The sequence below is a fragment of the Bidens hawaiensis genome, unplaced genomic scaffold (assembly GCF_021521415.1).
Source record: "Bidens hawaiensis isolate Kalapana, Puna unplaced genomic scaffold, B.hawaiensis_p1.1 tig00027824_1, whole genome shotgun sequence".
Lineage (NCBI taxonomy): Eukaryota > Viridiplantae > Streptophyta > Magnoliopsida > Asterales > Asteraceae > Bidens > Bidens hawaiensis.
Window position 1 is genome coordinate 69839 of NW_027494517.1, and position 24203 is coordinate 94041.

General features: G+C 35.7%; 4 protein-coding genes and 2 pseudogenes across 6 annotated transcripts; 2 read left to right on the plus strand and 4 right to left on the minus strand.

Moving 5' to 3' along the window:
- Window positions 1-909: 909 nt before the first annotated feature.
- On the plus strand, window positions 910-4010 carry LOC143575971 (histone-lysine N-methyltransferase, H3 lysine-9 specific SUVH4-like). Its single transcript, XM_077060200.1, has 12 exons — window positions 910-1361; window positions 1435-1489; window positions 1566-1675; window positions 1746-1925; window positions 2042-2134; window positions 2373-2471; window positions 2535-2581; window positions 2661-2743; window positions 2858-3017; window positions 3104-3392; window positions 3460-3687; window positions 3760-4010. The coding sequence occupies exons 1-12, from the start codon at window positions 969-971 to the stop codon at window positions 3871-3873; spliced, it is 1851 nt and encodes a 616-aa protein (XP_076916315.1). The 5' UTR covers window positions 910-968; the 3' UTR covers window positions 3874-4010.
- A 191-nt stretch (window positions 4011-4201) lies between these two features.
- On the minus strand, window positions 4202-5442 carry LOC143575963 (uncharacterized). Its single transcript, XM_077060193.1, has 2 exons — window positions 5152-5442; window positions 4202-4889 (listed from the first exon to the last, which is right to left on the minus strand). The coding sequence occupies exons 1-2, from the start codon at window positions 5440-5442 to the stop codon at window positions 4260-4262; spliced, it is 921 nt and encodes a 306-aa protein (XP_076916308.1). The 3' UTR covers window positions 4202-4259.
- A 992-nt stretch (window positions 5443-6434) lies between these two features.
- Window positions 6435-7746, minus strand: LOC143575972 (delta(3,5)-Delta(2,4)-dienoyl-CoA isomerase, peroxisomal-like; annotated as a pseudogene). Its single transcript, XR_013142865.1, has 2 exons — window positions 7135-7746; window positions 6435-7065 (listed from the first exon to the last, which is right to left on the minus strand). The product of XR_013142865.1 is annotated as a delta(3,5)-Delta(2,4)-dienoyl-CoA isomerase, peroxisomal-like (transcript).
- Window positions 7747-10431: 2685 nt separating this feature from the next.
- LOC143575974 (uncharacterized) lies at window positions 10432-11804 on the plus strand. The gene is made up of 2 exons (XM_077060201.1): window positions 10432-10841; window positions 11086-11804. Exons 1-2 carry the CDS (start codon window positions 10583-10585, stop codon window positions 11802-11804), a joined length of 978 nt encoding a protein of 325 aa, XP_076916316.1. The 5' UTR covers window positions 10432-10582.
- A 367-nt stretch (window positions 11805-12171) lies between these two features.
- LOC143575964 (protein MICRORCHIDIA 4-like) lies at window positions 12172-15837 on the minus strand. The gene is made up of 16 exons (XM_077060194.1): window positions 15543-15837; window positions 15315-15389; window positions 15102-15218; window positions 14834-14926; window positions 14637-14721; window positions 14464-14539; window positions 14243-14371; window positions 14045-14143; window positions 13596-13937; window positions 13413-13511; window positions 13270-13321; window positions 13069-13180; window positions 12731-12992; window positions 12572-12651; window positions 12402-12483; window positions 12172-12321 (listed from the first exon to the last, which is right to left on the minus strand). The coding sequence occupies exons 1-16, from the start codon at window positions 15835-15837 to the stop codon at window positions 12172-12174; spliced, it is 2148 nt and encodes a 715-aa protein (XP_076916309.1).
- Window positions 15838-16257: 420 nt separating this feature from the next.
- Window positions 16258-21008, minus strand: LOC143575956 (cation-chloride cotransporter 1-like; annotated as a pseudogene). The gene is made up of 11 exons (XR_013142863.1): window positions 20241-21008; window positions 19994-20063; window positions 19810-19904; window positions 19626-19740; window positions 19452-19552; window positions 19028-19382; window positions 18833-18950; window positions 18521-18715; window positions 17960-18360; window positions 17532-17693; window positions 16258-17455 (listed from the first exon to the last, which is right to left on the minus strand). The product of XR_013142863.1 is annotated as a cation-chloride cotransporter 1-like (transcript).
- Between the last annotated feature and the right edge of the window lie 3195 nt (window positions 21009-24203).

Genomic DNA, 24203 nt, shown 5'->3' on the forward strand with positions numbered 1-24203 from the left:
TCGTGGCCTGTTCGAAATTTTGGTCGTATTGCCAATGAGGGTAGTACACGAGCCGGAGGAAAAACTGAGGATGGGTCGAACCACTGAATCGGATAATAAATTCGGTCATCGAGACTGCCATACAATATTTTGTGACCCTAAGAAAGAATCGGATCAATAATTATGCCCTGATGCCACCCCGTAGCCCGTTCGAAATTTTACCAGTATTGTCAAAGGGACATTTCGTTGATCCGATTCTTTCGTAGGGTCGTAAAATATTTGATGGAGGTCGACAGGACCGAAAATATGGTCAGATTCGGTGAATAGCCTCATAATCAGTTTTTTCGGGCTGGCGGTGAACCTACCATTTTGGGCGTAGTAGCAAAATTTCGAACGGGCAACGGGAAGGCTTTGGGGACATTTCATTGATCCGATTGTTTCGTATGGTCATAAAATATTCGATGTAGGACGCCCGGACCGAAAATATTGTCAGATTCGGTGAATAGCCCCATAATCAGTTTTTTCGTCTGATGGTGAATCTACCCCTTTGACCGTAGTAGCAAAATTTAGAACGGGCCACGGGAATGCTCTAGGGACATTTCTTTGATCTGATTCTTTCGTATGGTCATAAATTATTTGATGAAGGTCGTCAGGACCGAAAATATTCATAAGAAAACTAATCTTTTTATTATAACTACCCTTGTTTTGGTAATCGTAAATAAACAGTCCTGCCCAAGAAAAGAAAATATATGTTATTTTTCCAAAAACCTTGTTCCCTCGAATGAAATCATCATCATCATCATCATCATCATCATCATCACGAGTAAGTTTGAAAGTGGGTGTTTTGTTTGTTTTCCAAAATTACATGAATGCCGCTGTTGTTTAAAACAAACAAACAAACCCTAAAGTAGCAATTTTGTTGTTACTGATGTTAATAATAATAATAATAATGAGAATGAGAATGGTGTTGTTGTTGTTATTGTTAGGGCATGGAGTCGTCGTCGTCGGCATTGGATGTTTCGGTGACGAAGAAATTCGGGCAGCGAGTTCAGAAGCTGATGCTGGAATCGGAATCTGAATCTTCGAAAAGAACAAGAAGAAGCAGTCCACGGCTACGAGATAAAAGACCTTATTATGGACCACAGCCTCTTTCTCTTATTACCAAAACCCCAATTCAAAAATTGGATTTGGAATTGGATTTTACTACTACTACTACTACATATGCTCCTCCTTCCAGAGATGATATATCAATGGTCAAGAAGACTCTCAGATTATACCACAAATATTACCTTCAAAATGCAAATGCTATACACCCACCTCATCAAACCACTGCTGCTGCTAAGCGTTCTATTAACCGTCCTGATTTGAAGGCCATCTCTAAGGTATTATTATTATTATTATTATTATTATCCTAACTTATTATTATTACTTCTACTCCTCTCATTATTGCTGCAGATGATCGAGTTTAATGAAATTCTCTTTCCTACTAAAAGATTCGGTCACTTGCCCGGTACCTACCTACGTCATCCTCTGATCCCATCATCATTCTCCAATTTCCTAACACGCTTTAATATAATACGCTGCAGGTGTCGATGTCGGTTATCAGTTTTACTCACGAGCGGAAATGGTTGCGTTAGGTCTTCATAGTCACTGGCTTAACGGCATTGATTATATGGGATTATCTTACAAAACAATGGTGGTATTATAATTATGACTTCAATAATAACTATTTACTACTCAATAATCGTATTCTATTTACATTGCAGGAGGGCTTCAAAGCCTACACTTTTCCAATAGCTATAGCAATTGTATTGTCCGGTCAATACGAAGATGGTCAGGACAACTCTGAAGATATTGTTTATACCGGTCAAGGTGAAATTGATTTTACCGGTGGTAAACATCAGTTCAAAAATCAGGAGATGTCACGTGGTAATTTGGCTTTAAAGGTCAGCAAAACCATTTATTATTATTATTATTATTATTATTATTATTATTATTATTATTATTATATTTCTTTACCACATGCGTTTCAGTAACTTATATTATGTTTCTATGTATACAGAATAGTATGGAACAGTCTATACCTGTCAGGGTTATTCGAGGACACATGGGTGACAATCACCTCAAAATATACACGTACGACGGCTTGTGCACGGTAATGACCGTCTGTTTTGATTTAGTTATTGATCATGATATATCACTTACGCCATTTTGATATCCAGTATAGTATTTTGTCAGTTTTTGGTATGTGATTTAATTTCTTTCTGGCTAAAGTATGGTTTATCCTAATACGCCATTCTTTGCATCCTGCCATAAACTTCACACCAAGAAAAAAACTAAACCGATACAAATTTAATACATGAGATGATTTAATGTAAGTACTGTGGTTTCAGGTGTCTGAATTCTGGCCTGCAGAAGGTGTGTCTGGTTATGTTGTATACAAGTATCGCTTAAAACGGCTTGCAGGACAGCCAATATTGACAAGCAATCAGGTTAATTGTAATATGCATCATAGTGTATAGTATGTTCTTTGTAACTAACAGTTGCATTTACAGGTCCAGTATAGCAATGTGCATTCAAGGGCTTCTGTTAAAGCACCCCAGTATGACTTAATCTGAAATCTATAATATATTGTTTTGTATTAACTCACTCTAAGCAGATGAACTTTTTTCCTTTTCAAGGTTGGTGTCCCTGGATATAACCGAAGGTCAAGAAGATATGTATATACCTGTTATCAATGCAGTTGATGATGCTACTATTACCGGTAAGTTATGAATCTAAGTTCTCACAGTTGTATGTACTTAAATTGGTTATGTATGTGTATATATATACATATGACATATTTTACTAACATCTAAAGTTGTTTGAAAACTGAAAGGATTTACGTATACCAAGTATAATCAAGTTTTGAGCCACTTGAAACTACCTCCAAATGCGGATGGATGTGATTGCAAAGGATTTTGTAAAAATTCCAAGACCTGCTCTTGTGCTAGACTTAACGGTGCTGATTTTCCGTATGTACGAAGCAATGGAGGAAGGTTAGTAATCAACCCAACCCGACCCAACCCACCCTAGTAAGGTTGTGTTTTGTTTTGTTTGTTGTAAGTTTAAGATTGTGTTCCAGATTAATTGAAGCAAAGGATGTTGTGTTTGAATGTGGACCAAACTGTGGATGTGGACCTGGTTGCATCAACCGCGTATCCCAAGGAGGGATAAAGTATCAACTTGAGATCTTCCGTACCAAAGATAGAGGGTGGGCTGTAAAGACCAAAGATTTTATCCCGTCGGGTGCACCCGTATGTGAATATATTGGAGAGCTTAGGAGGACAAACGAGCTGGACAATGTTGCTGAAAATGATTATATATTTGAAATTGATTGCTGGCAAACAATGAAGGGGATTGGAGGAAGAGAGGTGGGTGTGAGTTTGTGTAGATAAATCATATTGGATTTCTGTTTCTAATTTCTTAAACTTTGATCAGAGGAGGCAGGGAGATGTATCTGAATGTTTAGGTAATAACAAATTGGACGAAAACAGCATGCCTGAGCCTGAGTTTTGCGTAGACGTAGGGCGTTTTGGTAGTGTCGCAAGGTTTATTAACCACAGTTGTGATCCGAACCTTTTTGTTCAGTGTGTTTTAAGCTCACACCATGATTTAAAACTCGCAAGAATACTTCTGTTTGCTTCTGACAACATAGCCCCCATGCAGGTAGGTGGTTCATCTTTATTTTAGTTATTTAATTGTAGTTTCGCTAACGAGAGGAATTGTTGTTTGAAACAGGAACTTACGTATGACTATGGTTACACCCTTGACAGTGTTGTAGACAATGATGGTAATGTAAGGATGCTGCCGTGTCATTGTGGGACATCAGAATGCCGAAAGAGATTGTACTAAGGATGCTGCCATCATGTGGTTTAGACTATTTTTTCCCTGTAGAACAGATGGCACATTTGTTTTTTTATGTGTGAAGAAATAAAGATTGTGTTTGTGTTTGTGATAAAATGGTAGCAGTGTTAGAATTTAACATGATGGGCCTTTTTTTTTCTTTTTTTTTTGTAAAACAAAAATGGTTAAAATTGGATGTTTTATATGTGTTTAAGATTAAGAAAGCCACCTTAAGTTGATAATAATACATAAATAAGTTATTATGCAGTGACAGAATAGGAGTCATTCAGGCAATTAAATAGGAATCTGCATTTAACTTAATCCTTTACTGAAAGGGAAAGAGATAACAAGTCTAGTTTTGCTAATTCAGTTACCAAACAGCCTGAAACATAACATCAAGAAACAACATCATCCTCATTATCCTCCATTTTAGATCTGTATTGACGAACCGGCTTCTGACACTTGGCTTTAGCACAAACAGCATCATCATCTTCTTTCATCTCTTCAGCCTCCACAGAAGCAATGTCAATGCTAATGTTTTGAGTAGATGATTGCTTGTTGTTACCTCCACTCTTTTTCCTTGGGATAAAAACTAAGGATTTAGGCAACAATTCATCACACGATTTCTCGGTGGCATGTTTTGGTGATGTTTCCAAATAATCTTCTTGGCTGTCGTCGAGAGTATATCGTGTGTACTTTGAAGGATTCAAAAGGTAATCTGGAACAGCACGCCTGTTTCCTGAAACACGGGTTGGATCTGGCCGTGCAGCAGCAGCATCCTTATCCCTGCAAGTTGAATCAAAGCGGACACGTTTTGCAGGCTTTGCTGCTGCTGCCACGTCGTCCTCATGGCAAGTTTTCCTTTTGAGTATTGACTTAATAGCAGCATTAGTTTTTGCAGGGTGATGATTTAGATTATGGGAGTTGAAATAATGGGGACGGTTAACAGCATCTTTGATATACAAGCAATGATGATTAATCTCCCATGATCCTTGTGCCATCTGATCGTATGCATCTTCCTCTTCCTATAATAATAATACTACTAGTTATACCTCAATCAATAATAACAGAACATATCACAAGAAAGAAAGAAAGAAAGAAAGAAACAGTAGGGATAGTATGTATTATTAGAAAGGCAAATATATACGAATTATATCAAAAAATAATAATAATAATAATAATAATAATAATAATAATAATAATAATAATAATAATAAAGCTGATGGTGATGAGGAATGAAATGAAATGAAATGAAATGAATGAAGGCAAGTGAAGAAAGCAAGAAACCTCGTTATCAAGAGTAGAATCCAATCCGATTGAAGATCGAATGTCCTCCCAATTATTATTATTATTATTATTATTATTATTATTATTATTATTATTATTATTATTATTATTATTATTATCTTGGTCTTGGAAATTAGAAAAAGAGGAGACGGGGATCTGTTTCTTCTTATTATTATTCCACTCTCTCCTTTCTTCAACCTGTGCGTTGTTGTTGCTACTCACACACCATGAAGAAGACGAAGATATTGTGGCGAACACCTTATTTACTCGATCCTTGAAACCCTCATCCATAGGACGAGACTCCAACCCAAATTCTTCTTATTTATTTTTTCTTGTGTGTGTTTGCATTTAACTTTAAACAAACATCGATACTTAATCAAACAAATATTCATTCGTTTTTTTTTTTTTAAGATTTAAACCAACAAAACCGAACAAATATATTCACAAACATAAATGAGCACAAACGAACAAATATTAACACAATAACTAAATGACTTATACGGATAATTAATTTTATGTTAGTATGTAAACCAACATAAATGAATTTCTCGCCCAACCGTTTACATGCCTAAACCTATTTATTTGGAGGAGATTAGGCTATTGTTTGTTTCCAACTTCTCGTTATTTATTACATATGAAAAAGTAAATAAATAATGCATACAACGCCCAACTGCTAATATAATCAAGTTTATTGCAAAAATCTTGTGATCTACTCATGTGATTGCTTTAATGTGGTGGTTATATATTTCAATTCAACACCACCGCCATCCATCCATCCATATATTCATTATTCATTCATTCATTCATTCATCAGATGGATGGACCTCAACCATGAAAAAAAGCTTTAACAACTTGTGCACCGGTCATGCCTCCACCTCCACCTCCACTCTGAACCAGCATCGCCATCCCACCCTGGAGGAGATGATCATGCAACTAGACCTCGAGGAAAAAATGGCAGCCAAGCCTAGTCGCATGTCATGCGTAAACAGTTCTGACATTTTACGCTCTGCAAGAAACGCCCTCAACCAGTACCCAAGGTTTTCTCTTGATGGAAAAGACGCCATGTACCGATCTTCCTTCCGAAACTTTGATCGACCCGCAAAGGTTGCAGGGGAGAGGGTGATCTGGTGCAAACCCGGTGTGGTCGGTAAGCTAATGGGGCTGGAGGCCATGCCCATTCCCATAAGACCAAAGCACAAGATTAGAGAAATTCAAAGGAGAATGAATGGCGCTTCTTGTTCCAAGCCTAGGGATGAAGTGGGTTGGCCCATGGGCCACTTTATGTAGACCATTTTCTTCTATTGTATTTGTACTAGCTAGCTAGCTACTTCTGTTGTTCTAAATAACATAAATGTTACTTTGAACTCCACATGAGAATGTACATTTAGCATAACAATACATACTACCAATTGCATAAGTTAAAAACTACCACTAGAATGTGAGAAAGGGTATCTTTTAGGAGCATGATCAGTTACATGTTTTAGACAAGGTCTGGTAATGCTATAATGCTTTTGTCACTATGTTATGCCAAGGTGCATTACAAAGTTTATTATTGGTCTCTAATGAACCTTGACACAAATCTTAAAAACTGTATATATAATGTTACATTCCATTGAGTGATTATTACACAAATATGACACTTGATTCCTCACTTATTTTGTTGCTAGTTGGTGGAAGACAGCAGAACCTTAAGTTAAGCATCCTGCCTGCATCATTACAAGAATCATAGCTTAGAGAAAGAAGGCTTCGTTTTGCGCAGCTGCGCTGATACAACCTCCTCTAAATCAGATGATAAAAGCATAGCAGAGTTCCATGTGGCAACATAATCCAACCCTTGATCCAATGTCAAGTCTCTACTTTTTAGCATAACCCTTTTCGTCCCGGTCACAGCAAGCGGAGACTTTGCACCAATTCCTACGACCAATTCAATTCAATTCATAATAAGATTTAATAATATTACGAACGGAATTTAACTAAACTGACCCTCAGCAATTGCTTTAACAGCTTCCTCCAAATCCGCTTTACAACGAAAAGCCTTGGAAACAAGTCCGATCGACTCAGCTTCCGCTCCAGAAAACATCCTGCCAGTCAAAGCCAGCTCCATGGCCTTCCCATAGCCAACAATGGCCGGTAACCGCTGCAGCGAACCTAAGTCAGCAGTAATAGCCAAATCCACTTCCTTAACCGAAAACAACGCATCCTCCGTGCAATACCTAACATCACAAGCGGTTACAATATCAACTCCACCGCCGATACACGCGCCGTGGATACAAGCAATGACCGGCTTTCGGCAGTTCTCAATGGCCGTGATGGCGTCCTGCATAAACTTGATCTGTCGGCGTAGTTTTTCACCGGAGCGGCCGCGGTCTGGAGCAGCGTTGACGTCAGCCGTGAGAGAGGTTAGGGATTTGAGATCGATGCCGCCGGAGAGGATGATGACGGCAACGTTGGTCGAGAGAAGATAGGGCTTTGGGGAAGTCAGTGAAGAATTGGAGTGTGAGTGCGTTGCTATTGAGTGGCCTGTTGAGGTACAGCGTGAACACCGGTGAGCTAGGGTTTTGTTGAACGATTTCAACGGTGCTGTAATCCTCCATTTTAGAATCAAACCAACCAAACTAGGAAGACAAAGCTCTTCTAGTAGTACTTTAATAAATCTATACCGGCTCGTTTCAAGCTTTTTATCAACACAAGCTCAAGTAGGACGTTTTGCACTTATCTAAACAATGACTACATTCTAAAGGGGTGTTTGGCCTAGCTTATATTTTTATGCTTATGCTTATATTTTTTTTTTTAAGCTCACAGCTTTTTTCTATCTTTTGATAAGCTAAGTGTTTGAATTAGCTTATAATGTACAAGTTGATAAGCTCTTTTTAAGTGTTTGTGTTAGCTTTTTTTATTTAGCTTATGTTAGTAAAATGACCAAAGGGGGCATGATTACATATTATCACATATCTTATATTGTATATGTATCTACTTTGTTTTTATGAGTTATACCAACATTTTTGGATAAATTTATATCGAGGAAGACGTAAAACTAGGCCAAACGAAGAGAACAATTTTAAAATTAAAACAAAGAGAAACCAATTCATAAGTAAAAAACAAAGAGAACAAATTACGTCAGTATATGAAAATAGGTTCTTGTTACTCCACTTCAAGCAAATTTTTTGAATGCCTGATAAATGGTAGATGGGTGTTTGATAAATAGAATTTTTTAAGGTAAGAGTTAATGGTTTGAGAAATGGTAGATTGATGGTAAGTAAGGATGAGCAAAATCTATACTTGTATCGGTTGGTACCGGTACCGAGCCGTTACCAAAGTTTTGAGTTTTGGTATCGGTACGGGACCGGTATTTCCCGAACTTTTGCCTTCAATACCGGTACCGAACCGAATATTTCACTACCAGTGCCGGTACCAAGAATTCGCGATTTTCGGGACCGGGACCGGTCCGTACCGGTACGGTCCCGATCTCACCCTATTAGTAAGAGTTGATCTTCCACCAACGTATTAATCAGTATCTACCAACTTCGACCAACTTGTTTCTTTTATGAAATTCTACAATTGGCTCACTTATTATCCACCATTAGTCTCTTATTAATTATGCATCTTAATAAATTGTTAAATTCACCATTCTTTAATTTGTTACACTAATAAGTTGCTTCAATAATCATTAATCTACCATCATTTGAGGGTAAACAAGTAATTTACACCCTTACACAAATAAGCTTTTTCAAATAAGCTAAAAAACCATTTTCAAATAAGTTTTTTCACATTAGCCTATATAAGCTAATAAGCATAAGCTTAAAAAGCTAAACCAAATACTAAATTAAGCTTTGTAAAAAAAGCTAAAAAAACTATAAGCTTCACTAAAAAAGCTAGGCCTAACACCCCTAAAACTGAAGTTGTTATGTTGTGATGTTAAATGAAAGGGCATCGCAGTCATTTTACCGCAAGAACAAGTTTTTAATGGACCGTAACAAAATTTCTAGTGCTAGAAGATTGAGACACATAAACAATATTTTAAAAATCGGTTCAAACTAACCAGTTTAACCGCATAAACAGGGTTTCATACAACATGCCGGTATTTTGAGTCTGGTATTTTTGGCCGTTTTGCTAGAACATCGTACCGGCGGTTTTTGTCTAAAATACCGGTTTTTACCGGCAAACCGGTTTTAGGTCCAAGAAATTTTTGATATTTGCGGTTCATATTTTTTCAAAATTACTTTTAACTCAACAATTAACATTCAAATGTGTAAACTTTATGACTTTTAAAAAAAATTGAGTGTTTTTGCATTATTTTTTTAGTATTGATTAACTTTTGGATTATTATTTTTATGAAATCATTTACTTTTTGGTTATTTTTGGATTTGAAGTTACATTAATAGAAAATTATAACCCAAAATTGGATCAAAATGATACCAGTTTCAACCGGTTGCACCATTTTTAGCCCAATCTAGTACAAGTAAAATACCAGCTTTTTAAAACATTGCACGTAAATAAAACATAAAAAAAATTGGATCAAAATGAACAAAAGCAACCAGACTAATGAATAATGATATAACATATTGAAAAATAAACGAATACATTCAAAATCACCAATGTGATGAAACTCTCAAAACCATATGAAGAAGAAGATTGTTGAGTCGAGAATAATGAAGAACAACAATGCAACACTTTTTTCTCTCTTTTTAATACATCAGTCCACCATCTAATTATCAGAGTCAATGTATATAACCGATTGCAAGTGTTCACAAATCAAGCCTATAATGAGTCTAAATCTAGCTCACACGCATGTGTTCAACCCACTAGCTTAAGTTTTAAGTTCGACCCATATTGTTCTTCGCCCAATCTAACATACAGATCAAACAAAATTATGTTAAAACAATATCCACTTTAATATTTTCATTATTATTTGGTATAGAATTGAAATATTCATATATTTCAACAAAGTAGCAATACTTTACCAAAAAGTTAGCAATTTAATATGTTATCAAGAACCCCCACCATGGCCCTTTCACGTTTCCTTTTTCCTTTTCTCCTCATGATTCCATTTTACAGATTGCTTAGGAGTCAATCGACATACATGTATGTGCAATTAGTTATTGAGGTTGGCACCAAGCAAACAAACTAAGAGAATGTTATTTGTATACCAAACATATTTGGTTCTCTGTAACGTTATACGTCATATATAGTCATTTAAAAAAACACATATATAGTATTAAGTATTAACCAATAACGTCGTTAACTTGGTAACAAATTAAGACAAATGTCCTTCAAGTGGCTTTTTATGACCATACTCATTGTTGTTGTGCTTACAGATTGGATAAATAATTAAACATACATGGACACCCACCAACAGTAGTAATTAATTCAACCTTGTAAAAGAAAACAAAAGATCACACAACTACCACTCACGGACTCGATTATACGACGTATGTATATCGTGACCCCACTTAATGCCATCCATCCAGCTTCTTATTCCTTCTACCTATTATTATATATCATCATATCATTCATCACTCTTAATCACACACACACCATGAATCCAACCTTCTTTTATTTTCTTCTTCTTATTGTTCTTGTTCTTTCTCCTATACCGGCTCAACCTACTTCTCATATCATCGTCACCGGCTCAGTGTTTTGTGACGTCTGTCACAATAATTCTTTCACCAAACAGAGTTATTTCTTACCAGGTTAGTTCATTACTAATTGACAACGAGAGTTGTTGAAACTAGCATATTGGAAGATTAATCGGCCAAAATAACCATGAGCAGCTACGATATTATAAGTTTCTTCTTCTTGACCGAATCTGTAACCTTATGAATTATAATAAAACAAAGATCAAAAAGTTTCTTCTTCCAACAAGCTCAACCTAGCTAATAATTATTATCTTTTTCTTGAGAGATTATATAAATTTGTTGGCAAACATGCATGCAGGTGTGGATGTTCACCTACAATGTAAATTTCAAGCCAATGCTCCAAAAACTAAGGAGCAGATAACTTTTTCGGTCAACAGAACAACAAACAAACACGGCGTCTACAGGTTGGACGTACCATCGGTTGAGGGGGTCGACTGTGTGGACGGCCCAACCATGGAGTCATTTTGTGAAGCAACCTTAATACTAGGGAGCTCAAGCTCACTCCTCGGCTGCAATGTCCCCACGGTATCAACCTCATCTAAAGAGATCACTGTCAAGTCAAGGTCATCCTCATCTAATCTTTGTGTTTATAGTGTAAGTGCACTCACTTATACACCACTTAAAAGAAACTCAACACTTTGTGGCCCCCAACAACTATTATTTGATTCTTCAAAATTCTTCCTCCCTTATTTTCCATGGCCATCTCTACCACCATTACCTTCACTACCACCTCTTCCTCCATTTCAATTACCGCCTTTGCCACCATTACCGCCTTTCCCTCAGTTACCACCTTTGCCACCATTACCGCCTTTCCCTCAATTACCACCATTACCGCCTTTCCCTCAATTACCGCCTTTGGCACCATTGCCGCCAGTGTTGACTCCAGGATCTTCCTATGGTCCTCCACCTCCGGTCACTCCAAGAACTTGGATACCATTTCCCATTCCACCATCGCCACCTGGATTCGACCTAAGAGATCCAAGAACATGGTTTCCTCCATCTCCTAACCAACCTTAGCCATTTGTACATATAAAGATTGTTTCTCTAAGATTCTTATGTAATGCTTATACAAAAGCTGTATATTTACCACAATCAATATATATGTGTGTGTATATGTATTTATTCATCAGATTATTCACATCCATGCTTGAATTTGGTCAACTATGTAATATGTATAATGTATTTATAATAAATACATGCATCAAAGTACATAGCAAGGTAAAATGTTATAAAGTAATTAAAATACAAATCGAAAAATACGTTGCCAAATCAACTAATGATTATGCTTCTCCTCGGCCAATTTTATTTGCTTGCGTAACTCTTCTCGGGCCTCCTACAAAAACCAACATGAGATAAGGAGTTAGTATTCGTACTCCCTTAAACTTTAAGAAAGAAGGTTTTTAGTAATTACCGTCAACTTGTTCCTCAAATTCTCTTCCATTTCACCACGTCGCTGTCTTTCTTCGGAAAATATGTCAATAAGGTTTGCTTGTTCTTGATCCAACTTTTCTATTGTTTCTTTTGCCTTGAGTACCTATGAATAACAATCAAGATACATATTAGCCATTAATTATCCATATGTCTTCTGATATATATGTACCTCCAAAGACATACTTCATTTTCAAGCAAAACGTTCTTGTCTCTCTCAGACCGCAGATCAAGTAACAAGTTATTAATCATCACACCGTCGCTAGTACTCTCTAATCTGCAAAACAATTACACTCACCATAATTAACTACAAACCAAGTAAATGAATAAAGATTTTAATTTAAAAAATTGTCAACCTATACCTCTGCCTAAGTTCAAGATTCTCTTCCCTCAATTTAGCTATTATGTAGTTACTGTCTTCATTTTCATTTGTTGCCTGCTTAATTACAAACCAAGTAATTGTTACAACAATTTACAAACTAAGCAAAATACTAATATGTACACAAACATCTCACCTGATGTGAAGGTAAGTTACTGGTGGTTGCTTTTGATGCTTTGAATGAAGTTGAGAATTTAGACTGACTTTTTCTTACGGTACTTGTATAGACTTCTTCATCATCATGAGCAGGTTTTGATGCTTCATGGTAGCTCATTTTACCTTCATTAGAGTCTGTTCCGGTTGAAACATCCGGTTTATCTTTTATTAATGGTTTACATTTAGTAACTGAAGCAGCCTTGCAACGTCTAGCATAGCCAATTTCTTGGCAATTTGTAGTCCTGAATAAAATATTAAAAATCAGCAAAAAATCCGGTTCAACATCATTAAGTGAAAAATAAGATTAAGAAAACAAACCAGTATTTCTTCTGTAACACAATTAATCGGTTCTCAAGTCTTGAAAGTAGAGGTGTGCGTTCAAACTCCTGCTTATCATGAGCCGGTTCAACAAAATCAGCTTCTAATACACCTGTTTAATTATTTAAAAATACAACAAGTGTCATATATACTCCTTAATTAGATATATGAATAAGTATTTCAAACAACATGACTTGTTACCTATAACTCCGCGACCATCACTTCCAGCAGCATTCCAAACCCTCCAAAATGGCTGCCAAGTTCACACAATATGTAAGTGTTATAAACTTATAAGAGATTCAGAATCCTGAAACAAAAATTCATATAGAAATATAAATGAAAACCTTAATGAGTCGATTCTTATGATAAACATTAAACCCTTGAACATCAATATGATCTTTTGCATCTTTCACAAAGCCAATAGTGACTTCAGTACTCATCTGCTGCAAAAAACAAAATGAATTAATACAAAAAAGAATGTAATAAAAAAAATCTGAAACATTTGGTTAATTAGTTAGAGTAAATACGTGTTGATCCTTCTTTGTTGCCCCGTCAGCAGTTGGCTTATACATAACCTTCTGAGCCAGCATCATATCATCAACTATATTATGATGGTTCACATCTTTTCCACGGAGGATAATTCTAAACTCGTTTGGAAGATTCAAGTATAAAATTGCTGCATAACTCTGAAAATGTAAAATATGATTAGTAACAATTTTATTAAGAAAAAAAATATTAAGTAGGTTAATCATGAGAGAAGTAGTTACTCTTAACGAGTGGCGGTAAGTTAAGAAAAATCTAGAATTGGGGTAATCTTGCGCCATCTCTATCTTCTTTGGATCTCTATTTGCCCCCCTAATTTGGATGTCCTGTTAATTAAAAATCATGTATGAAGAGTTATATATATATTATAATCACTTAACAAATCGAAAGAAACAAAACAAATTGCAGGTAATGGAAAAGTATATATACATACATCTTTATTAGTATCAAAATCAAGCTCTAACTGCCCTTCTTCATCCTCCCAAAGATTGTATATGATAATGCGGGTGCCTTGATCCTTAAGAAACTCAAACTAGAGTAAAAACAAAGAAAACAAAATTTTGAGACACATAACTAAACTCGGTCCGCAGAATAATAAAAAACACTCATAGGATGCGTAAGCTAGCATTACCTGTTGCAGAAGACGTTCTTCACTCGAGTATGGAGACCAAGTAACAATTGTCTCCTTGTTTCTTTCCCAGTCAGCTTGTGAGGATTTCACCATCATTCCCCACTCTTCTCCTCGTTTTTCAAAATCAATCTAATATCAAGTAAATAATAGATAAGAAAATTAGTATGATAAAGTGTTACAATTTTATAAGTATAGATTTATATATATAAACAAATTAGTACCATTGGAACAACAATATCTTCCTTCCCAGTTTCCATTAAAAATGTGTATGATAGCATCCCTATACTTTGAGTTGGTCTGAGAAAGAAACAACAAATTAAGTTTAGCAATTCACAGTAATATGCATGAAATTAAATACATGGAATTGATATCAAGAAACTAAATATAAACATACCTGCTACCATCTTGTCCAGGGCAACGCGTAAATACTAAAACATCTGCTCCAAGCCTCATTGTGCTTGTCTTGAAGCCATTCCCATCTGATAGAAATACAGATAATTAAATTAGTAAATGTTTCTTATTGTATGTATGTATGTATGTATGTATGTATGTATGTATGTATGTATGTGCATGAAGTGCAGATTTACTCACATTGACCTATAGTGTTGGCCACTTTGCTTTTTACAGAGTAGCCAAGAGACATGCACCTCCTCAATGTATCAGGAGTCATTCCACCACCATTATCTGTCATCATAAATATATAACAACAATTAAAGACTCTTGAGGGCAGAACATACAAAGACTAGTATGCATACAAACTCTATATAATTAATTGCTTCTAGAAAATTAATCATGCATAGAACAATCGCATTATAAAATTTATGACTGATAAATATGAAAGAAACCGGTATGTATGTACCTTCAACCAACAACATCTTGTTGCGAGTGTCTATTTGATTATCCAGCACATCTACATTAACATAAGTAGCTCCGGTGCGCACCTCATCCAAAGAATTGTCAAGAAGCTCAGCAAAAGCTAAAAGTAAAAAAAACAAAAAACAAAAAATTAGTCATATTATATAATGATAGAACTCCATAATATTAATGAGTTATATTATATGTATATATATACCTCCTAGTGCCCACTTGTGACTAGTAGCATTTGAATGCAAGAACCTAGGATGAACCCTAAGATGATCCATGCCATCTGATCGATCAAGAACAAACAAAAGGTATAAATAGCAAACTAATTGTAGTATGCATCATATAGAATTCATGAAAACCTACTTAATTATTATTCAAGTTAGTAATAAAAAGATTAAAGAAAAGAATATGTAGATATATATATATATATATATACCAGCAGGGTGTGATAGGGATTGATTAATATTATTGAGAGGAGGCTCATAATCACCAGCCTTCCAGAACTGTTTGCACATAGAAGCTGCCTTGGATAGAAGTACTTGATCAGGAGGTGGGTCAAGAAACCCATGTTGATCTACTGCTACTACATATTCGACTTTAGGTTTTTTACACGGCCTGCCGTTGCCGTCTGATAGTAGTTGATCAGTAGTACTCTCATGATCTTGATCATCGATTGCCATATTAGTTCCAACCACCGTCGACTCTTCAGGTGTCGATTGCTTCATGTTCATGGTTAAACCTTTCGATACTCTGAGGGTTTGCAAAAAAGGCGGGAGTTATATATATATATTCGCAAAACAAAACAAAACAATAGAATAGAATAGAATAGAATGAATGAATGATATTATTATTGTATTATTGTGTTGATGATATATATCTATATATATATAGATAGATCATGCTTTCTTCTTTGCCGACTTTCTCTCTTTCAAAATCTTTAACATTATATTTATTAAAATATTTTTTTCTTTTAAATATTATTATGCAATAATGAAAAAATAAATACAGTATAAGTTCTATAAATAGTTTCATTTACGGGTTATTAGAGGAGCGGTGGAGGTTTCGCAATTAGCTGAGTTATGTAAGGTTTTGGGAGTATTCCAGGTTACTGACTCGGAAGACAAATGAGAATGGGTATGTTCATGTTCATTATTACTAGGTTTTGGATAATTGATAATTTTTAAATATGTTTTATATATGATTAATTTTTAAAATTTTAAATGACTAATTTTGTAGAAAACGTGTTCTAAAAAGTACTGGGAGACTTGGAATTAACCATAAAAATATAAATTAAACTAAATACAATCGCTAAGTTTCACGTGAAAAGAGTGACATCTCTTCTATAGCCACGAACAATGAGTATCCTAGGAACATTTTCCACCAACAAATCCATATACTCCATATACAAATACGATGGGTGCTTCTCCGGTGGCGGCGGAAGGCTCACAAGCACCACCGTCGCCTGTGTCATAATCGTAGAGTTCAACTTAAGAGTAGTATACAAAAACTTATCCACCTGTTGCTCATTAATCACGTAGTTGTCCACATTATAATCATTCTCCGCTAAGTACTTGTTGATCCGCCCTTGGGCCGCCTTAAAAGAGTCATGATCGACTTGAGGTTCCCTTCGATGATCCCACGACTTGATCGAAATAAAGATTACTTCAGCTTGCATTCGGAGATCATAAAGAAACTTCTTGACGTCCGCCTTAAGCTCTTCGGCATCAGAGTCCTCTTCGGCAGCACAAAACACCCTGATCTTACAACTCTCGAATATCTGTTTTGTCAACAAAAGCTGAGATAAAAGCAGCATTAAACCACCGTCTCTCACAATCCAATACAAATCAATTGTCCCGTACTGGCGCTGATACTCGGTAGGCCATTCATCCAAACCCTTAACTATCACTACCGCTTTATTAGCCACTATACAATCATTAATAATCGAAACAAAAGTAGCCGGGACAAAGTCTTTATTATCCTGGCGTCATGTCTCAGGGTAACGAATGACCACTATGTTGGGCTTTAAATTACCAAGTCCCATGGTTTGAACAATCCCCCGGAAGCCATCTTGCATGGTGGGGGCCACTATTATCTCCGCCACGCTTTCGCAACGCCTGTAGTCAGTGAAAGTAGCAAGCTGCTTACATGCCAATTTAGCATCTTCTGCACACTCTTGATAATTCCCATCCAATATAGACACAAAGATGGACATGCCCCTGCCTTTTTTCTTCATGCAATTTGCGAAATCAGCAAGCCTCGGGTGGCAGGGTACGTTGTCCGGCAGCTTACCCCATGGTCGGCAGAACACCAAAGGTATAGGGTACCAGTTCTTTGGATGAACATTGTTTGCTACAACCAACCATACACAATATTAGTAATTATCATGTTTGATGAAATGCAATTAGTAAGTTACTGATTAACTGACCTCCTAAAGATCGAAGACTACGAAGAGCTAACTGAAAATAAGCACTCTTGAAACCATCTCCCCAGTCACCTGCTTTTCCTTTGAGGCATACATAATAATATATTAAGCTAACTAGAGCTAGCGACACCACCGTGAATGACCAAGAAATTAATAACATGATTACTGCAACCAAACCAAACCAAATCAATGTTAATGATGCTTAAATAAGGGTTTGGATAAAATACAAATTACTTTTATCGTGAAAAGTGTGCAAAAACTAGAGTAATTATTATTATACTATAACTTTTGAACTAGAGTAATTATTATTACTCTATTTTATTTTTTATAATATAATTACTCCAGTTCAAAATTGTTATTATTCTCGATACTTGTATGTTAAATATGTTAATTTTATTTGTACCAGATATGAAAATAAGTGTAAAAAATACCAATACAAAGACATGCTCCAAAAAGAGAGGCGCTCCAATGATGAAACTTCCAGCGAGGACGCCAGCTAGGCGCATCTAACAGATCGAGAAGAAAGCAAGATAAGTTGACCCCGGCATAACACAGAAGATAAAACATTGTGATGGTCGGGGAAATAAGATCCACATTCCCAATGATGACAAAACCAATACATAGGATTGCTGTAAATAAGGTTGCAATATATGGTTCATTGGTATCTGGCACCTTAAAGTAGTTAAGAACAGGCAGGATGTTATCATTGGCTATTGCAGCAAGCAAACGTGGGGCCCCCGTAAGGCTTTGTAGAGCCGCGCCCAATGTTGAAAGAATAATTCCTACGTATATTATTATCGAAGATGGCCACGCAATTGTAGCTGTCAATAACCTGCAGTGCATATATTTGATACAAAGATAGTTCATAAAGGTGAGAGCTAGGCATCAAAGAACAATGTTACTTAAGTTATAAAAAAACCAACTTGACTTAGTGATAGGAAATAAAGGTTTAATTGCATAAAGTAAAATACAGATCGATAATAATCACGAACCTGTCCGTATAAAGTTTATCTCTGGTAGCAACCGATCCAAAAAGGAAGACAGATATAATGTACATACAAGTAGTTGTTAGTGTTGCGGCTAAGGTCCCGATAGGAATAGACCGTTGGGTGTCTTTCAATGAAGCTGAACGATTAGAGCCAGCCATAATCCCCGTTACAGCTGGAAAATAAAGCCCTAACAATGAACTGTTCATGGAGAGTTTAATTCCATCAATGGACTTTATACATAATACTTATGTTTTCAAAATTAAATCAAAATGATCCTTTTAAATATACAATCAAATGTGATGCATGGTGACTTACTTGAAGTTCCAGTATCTATCGCCATCAGGATCGGGTATTCCAGCATCATTGGTGTATTGATAATCAGGGTTCCAATTATCTCTAAATGATTTCATGCTCAACCCAGTGACTCCATCAACTTGTCAAAAAAAATGTATATCAGATACATATACTTGTTATCAAATCGAGGATTTTCGACAAAACTTAAAACCATACCTGGATTATCCTTCCTTGCCAAAAGTATCCCACCGAAGATGCATATCAATGAAAGTATAACGGGTACAAGAAAGGCCGGTGCCACCTTGTTAATAATATTTACACCACCAAAAACAATAAAAACTAAAATTATTGTCACAACAATCCCATAAATTTGCAAGTCATGCACACTTGGGCTTGTAATCGGTTCTGCAACTTCTGCACCTTTACTTCGGTAATGGTCTCTGCACAAAGAATTTAAGGTTTTTCACGACGCACAATCTATATCATATAAAATCTTAAGTTGTCAATTACCTCTAAAGATCCCAGCTTTTGGGACAGCATTAAAAATGTCTCAACTGCTCCCAACACATACCTAAGGTATAAATTTTAGTATAATAAAATTAATGATAACTGCAATACGCCACTCACAATATATTCTCACATGGAACCAGCAACTGCATTCCCTAAAAAGAAACAAAGTCCTATGCTCACTCCAACTTCAGGCCCTAAGGCCCGACCAATAAGATAGTATGGACCCCCGCCCTGTAAAAGGCCATCAACGAATAAGGATGAGCAGGCGAGCATGTAAACTTAATGTGAAAGGAAAAGAAAACACCTTCATTGCACCATTAGTTGCAATTGCACTCAACGATATCGCGGTTAAGAAAGTGCACAAACCACATAAGGTTACTACAAATAAGGATTCACTTATGCCTGCAATGCCAACAATCCTGCAATTCAGAGTACAGTCAATGTTCGTATTGTAAATGTACACATATGTATTAAGAGAATATATATACCAAGAAAAACGGATGTAATAGATAATTCCCAAAATGTTTTGCAAGCATGGGATAAATACTCCCATCATTGTTCCTAATTTGACACTGCCACTAGCCTTCATTGAAATGACATGAAATTAACCACATTTGGATGTTGCATAGCATGAAAAATAATATGTCTATGCAATAATTATATAGTTAGTACCTTTGGATGTTTTGTAACATGAGAGGCGTCTTTAGGACTAGTAAGCACGGGTGTATGCTCGCCAGTCATGCTGAGATTGGTGAAAAACAATATGCAAATTAATAATCAAAAAAGCTAGAATTTTAAGATTCTCTAGATTACCATTATCGAAGGATAATAAGCTAGCATTGAAGTGAAACCACATACTTAGGTTGATATTAAGAATTTCAAACACATGTGAATGATTGAAAAGGGAATAATTAAGTACCTTTTAAGACCAAGAATATTTACAAGAGAATCAAATCCAAATAATTCCAATTTAGACTCTCCTTGTATTGACTCTTGTCTCGTTGGTTGGCTAGTTTTGACTTTCCTGACATATTTTAAAGGTATTAGTATACACAACTTCATTGCATATGTATTTCATCATGTTTAAAACTCATACTACCTGTAATAAATTAAAATTTAAAAACTAAGAGGAAAAAAAAGAGGAAAAACCAACTTAAAGGAAGTGTTGGGTTTAGATGGAGATCCAGGATCAATGGAGGACATTTCGAGGACGACGGGATCATTGTCTTGTGTGACAACGGGTGTGTAAGACTGACTTCCACGTATTTCATGATCGTCATCAGAGCCTTCATTCCTCATTTAAGCGACAAAGAAGAAATTTATGAGAGCAAAGATTCAAACAAAGACGATTTTGTGTTATGGATCCTTTGAAACATACACCAAAAAAATGCACCAAAATTATTTTTTTCTTATTTGTTCAAATTTTAGGCTTATCACTGGTTCACATAATTCAAAAAATTGAAACCAATGATTTGTATCGTATCCCAAACATAGGGCCAAAATTCTTATTCTTTGACATTTTAGATTTTATCAACGGTGCTCATAATCAAAAAAACTGAAACCAGTGATTTGTGTCGTATCGAATCACATTAATAACTGAAGATTGTAAATCAAAGAAAATAATACAATTTCACAAACAAAATACCATTTTGGTTAAAAGTTACAAACATTATTGTATCTCTCAAGTATGTTAATTAGTTGGCTGTTGTATCACCCACTAATCTTACCCCATTAGGATGTAAGGTGTGACACCGATTCCGCCACCAAGCCGCAACTTTGTCGAATTCCCTCGCTTCTTCACTCACAACGTCACGGTATAATCGGCTTCCCCAAACCATTTCTCCCACTCTCTCTACCAACTTACCCTTCTCTATCCCATCTTTACATCGCTCATAAATGTTTTTTTATACAAACCCTGTCGTATATCAACAATGTGGTGAAACATGTTAATCACAAAGAAAAGGTAATACCTTATGTATCAAGATTTCAGGCTATAATGGTGATTCTCTATGACATCACACACTAAAAAAACTACTAATTTATAAGTTGTTATTTATGTGTTAGTTCCCTGATTAATTAAATTGAAAGAGAAATAATGAATTATAAACAAAAATGAAAACATATAAGCTAAAGAATATGATATAACACTATAGAAAATAAAGTAACTTTGTTAAATCAATATAAGTTTGTGAGTACAATAGAAAAAATAGTACAATCATATAACTAATGGAAAAGGTCTTTAAAGATTCACATTAACTAAATAATTACATAAAAGGTCTGTAACTGGCCGATGTATAACTTTACTTAGTTAATAACCTATTATTAGTAATTAAGTTGCAAAATATTCCATTCTACTTTTAAGAGAATAATATTGTGTGTTGTATGATTTGACACCACAAGGTAGGTTGGGTTTTATATACGTATCACCTTTCATTAACTTTGAATATAAAATGGTATCTTTCATTGAGCTTCCACCAAAACAAAACAATAATTGAAGAAAAGGGATGTTCTTCGTGATCCATATATATCCACACTAAAATGACATGTTGCACTTATTGGTGTCCATCATTAACGAGAATAATAAAATCCAAAGACATAAAGAAAGAAAAAAACAAAAACAAATGATGCATAAATGAAACTAAATTTTAGTGAAAAAAAAAGAGAGAGATATTTTTATTAACTACTTAAGGGTTGTTTGGATTAGATTGTCTATCCCAATCTTAGCCTATGTACTTATGTAATATCAACCACCTATGTATCTACCTACATCTTATCATTAGACATATTTGTATTCCTAAATTTGGTTTCCAACACCATCAAAACACGTGTTTAATTGCATATAAAATGACGCATATGCAAGTAAATTTGTAGATGAAAATTGGCATTTTATTAACTGTATATACAATAATTATAATTAAGAGAGAATTTCATAAATGGTCAACTTAGTTTAGCGAAAACAATAGATCTGAGATGGAATTATGAAAATTGAAAAGTAACAACTTTGAATTTACAAATCGTATGGAGCACTTATGTAATTTACTTTTTTGTATGAATTTTGATGGACAAAGGAGATGAGTATTTATTTAAGTCAATTTATGTTTCGTAACAATACAAAATTACTTGATTCGTGTTCTTCAAATCAAATGATTAAATGAAACAATTTTCTTAATTTAAAGATCTAAAATAAAACTCGGAACTTACAAAACTTTACACCTAGAAATACTTACATATGAATTAGCCACTCGTACTCGTGTAGTTAACTTTTAATCTTATATAAATCTTTTTTTTTCAATGATCCAAGATGTGCTCCAAAGAATTCTCCAAGATAAATGGAATAACTTTTTGGTCAAAGTCTCTCCAACCATTCCGTCAATGTGCGTTGACCTCCACCTAACTTTCTTTTTTTTTTTGAACGACCAAGAGAAAAAATTTCATTAAAGCATCCAAACCAGAACAGCAAGTCGCTATCCGGTGACGCCATTACAAACACCACAATGAAAAACATCTAGACACCAAAAAAGAGCCGCAACAGGAGCACCAAAAGAAAAAAACTCATAACACAATTACAAATTGAAGCTTCTCCAGTTTTCCCACGTAATCGCGTCCAATTTCGATCTATTTCGCACCCACAAAAAACCCAACACTTTTATTCCTCCCACCACATTGTTTAATTGTGCGATATTTCCATTGAACACCGCCTCATTCAAGCTTTTCAAAGATACCAAATTGTCGTTAAACAAACCGCATGAAACGCCTTAGCTTTTCTCTTTGGAAACCTTGTGAATTTAAACATCTTCAACAAGTCTCGAAAACTGAAAGCAAAAAAGGAGGGTACCTTGCACCATTGAGCTATCAATTGCCATGTGGCATGAGCGAAGTTACATGATACAAACAAGTGTTCCGCCGACTCTTTAGTCTCGCCACACATAGGGCACAACACCGGCGACACTTCTACGTTTCGTTTCGCTAGTGATACAAGGGATGGAATTCTTTCCATCTCCGCCCGCCATGCAAGAACCCCAACTTTTAACGGAACCCACTTATTCCATTTAAAGTTATATCCAGCCACCGACCCGGTATCCATTAACATCTTTTCCTTTACACCTTTTACCGAAAATTCGTTTGATTCATCTAATATCCAACACCAACGATCATTTCCATGGCTTAACCGAACCTGTTGACATTCCAGCAGAAGTTCCCGAAGCTCTTCTATTTCAGCCCGTAAGGATGGCTGTCTTTTCCAGTTTCAAGTTCCACAAATCTCGTCTTCATACATCACCAAACGACTCGACACTGTGCACGCTTTGTTGGTCTCAAGTTGAAATAAAAGGGGGAACCGAGAAGCAAATGACATTTCACCTTTCCACCAATCAATCCAAACAAAGTACATGTCCCATCCCTGACACAACTTTTGAAAGCTTTACATAAGTTCACACCCAAACCCTCTAATTCACTATTAATACAAACAATCTGTCTCCAAGGTCCCGGTGCAGACAAGCGTACCGGCATATCTAACCATGCTCTAGATGTATTATGGAGGGTCCATATTACTTTTCTCCATAATCTATTTTTTTTCCCGTTTAAATCTCCACCACCACTTCGTTAGCATTGCTAAGTTAGCTTCTCGTAAAGATCCCAAACCAAGCCCGCCATATTTCACTGGAGCAACTATTTTATCCCACGCCACCCAGTTAATCTTATCGTTCTCATCCGAGCCCCCCCCCCCCCAAAAAAAAAAAGAATGTCCGTCTCAGCCGATCTAATTTTTCAATTACCCCAACCGGAGCTTTATACAACGAAAAATAATATGAAGGTAAAGAATTTATAACCGATTTAATCACCGTGATTCGACCTCCTACCGATAAGTTCTTCGCTTTCCAAG

Bases quoted from the DNA above. Each gene is read 5' to 3' on its own strand.
- LOC143575974 (XM_077060201.1), top strand. From the start codon at position 10,583: ATGTATATCGTGACCCCACTTAATGCCATCCATCCAGCTTCTTATTCC. The intron at 10,842-11,085 runs GTTAGTTCATTA...ACATGCATGCAG, and splicing joins ACAGAGTTATTTCTTACCAG to GTGTGGATGTTCACCTACAA.
- LOC143575971 (XM_077060200.1), top strand. From the start codon at position 969: ATGGAGTCGTCGTCGTCGGCATTGGATGTTTCGGTGACGAAGAAATTC. The intron at 2,135-2,372 runs GTAATGACCGTC...CTGTGGTTTCAG, and splicing joins CGTACGACGGCTTGTGCACG to GTGTCTGAATTCTGGCCTGC. The intron at 3,688-3,759 runs GTAGGTGGTTCA...TGTTTGAAACAG, and splicing joins ACAACATAGCCCCCATGCAG to GAACTTACGTATGACTATGG.
- LOC143575964 (XM_077060194.1), bottom strand. From the start codon at position 15,837: ATGAACATGAAGCAATCGACACCTGAAGAGTCGACGGTGGTTGGAACT. The intron at 13,181-13,269 runs GTAACAAGTCAT...ATAATTAAACAG, and splicing joins TGATGGTCGCGGAGTTATAG to GTGTATTAGAAGCTGATTTT. The intron at 12,322-12,401 runs GTATGTCTTTGG...TGTTATTCATAG, and splicing joins ACGTTTTGCTTGAAAATGAA to GTACTCAAGGCAAAAGAAAC.
- LOC143575963 (XM_077060193.1), bottom strand. From the start codon at position 5,442: ATGGATGAGGGTTTCAAGGATCGAGTAAATAAGGTGTTCGCCACAATA. The intron at 4,890-5,151 runs GTTTCTTGCTTT...TTATTATTATAG, and splicing joins ATTCTACTCTTGATAACGAG to GAAGAGGAAGATGCATACGA.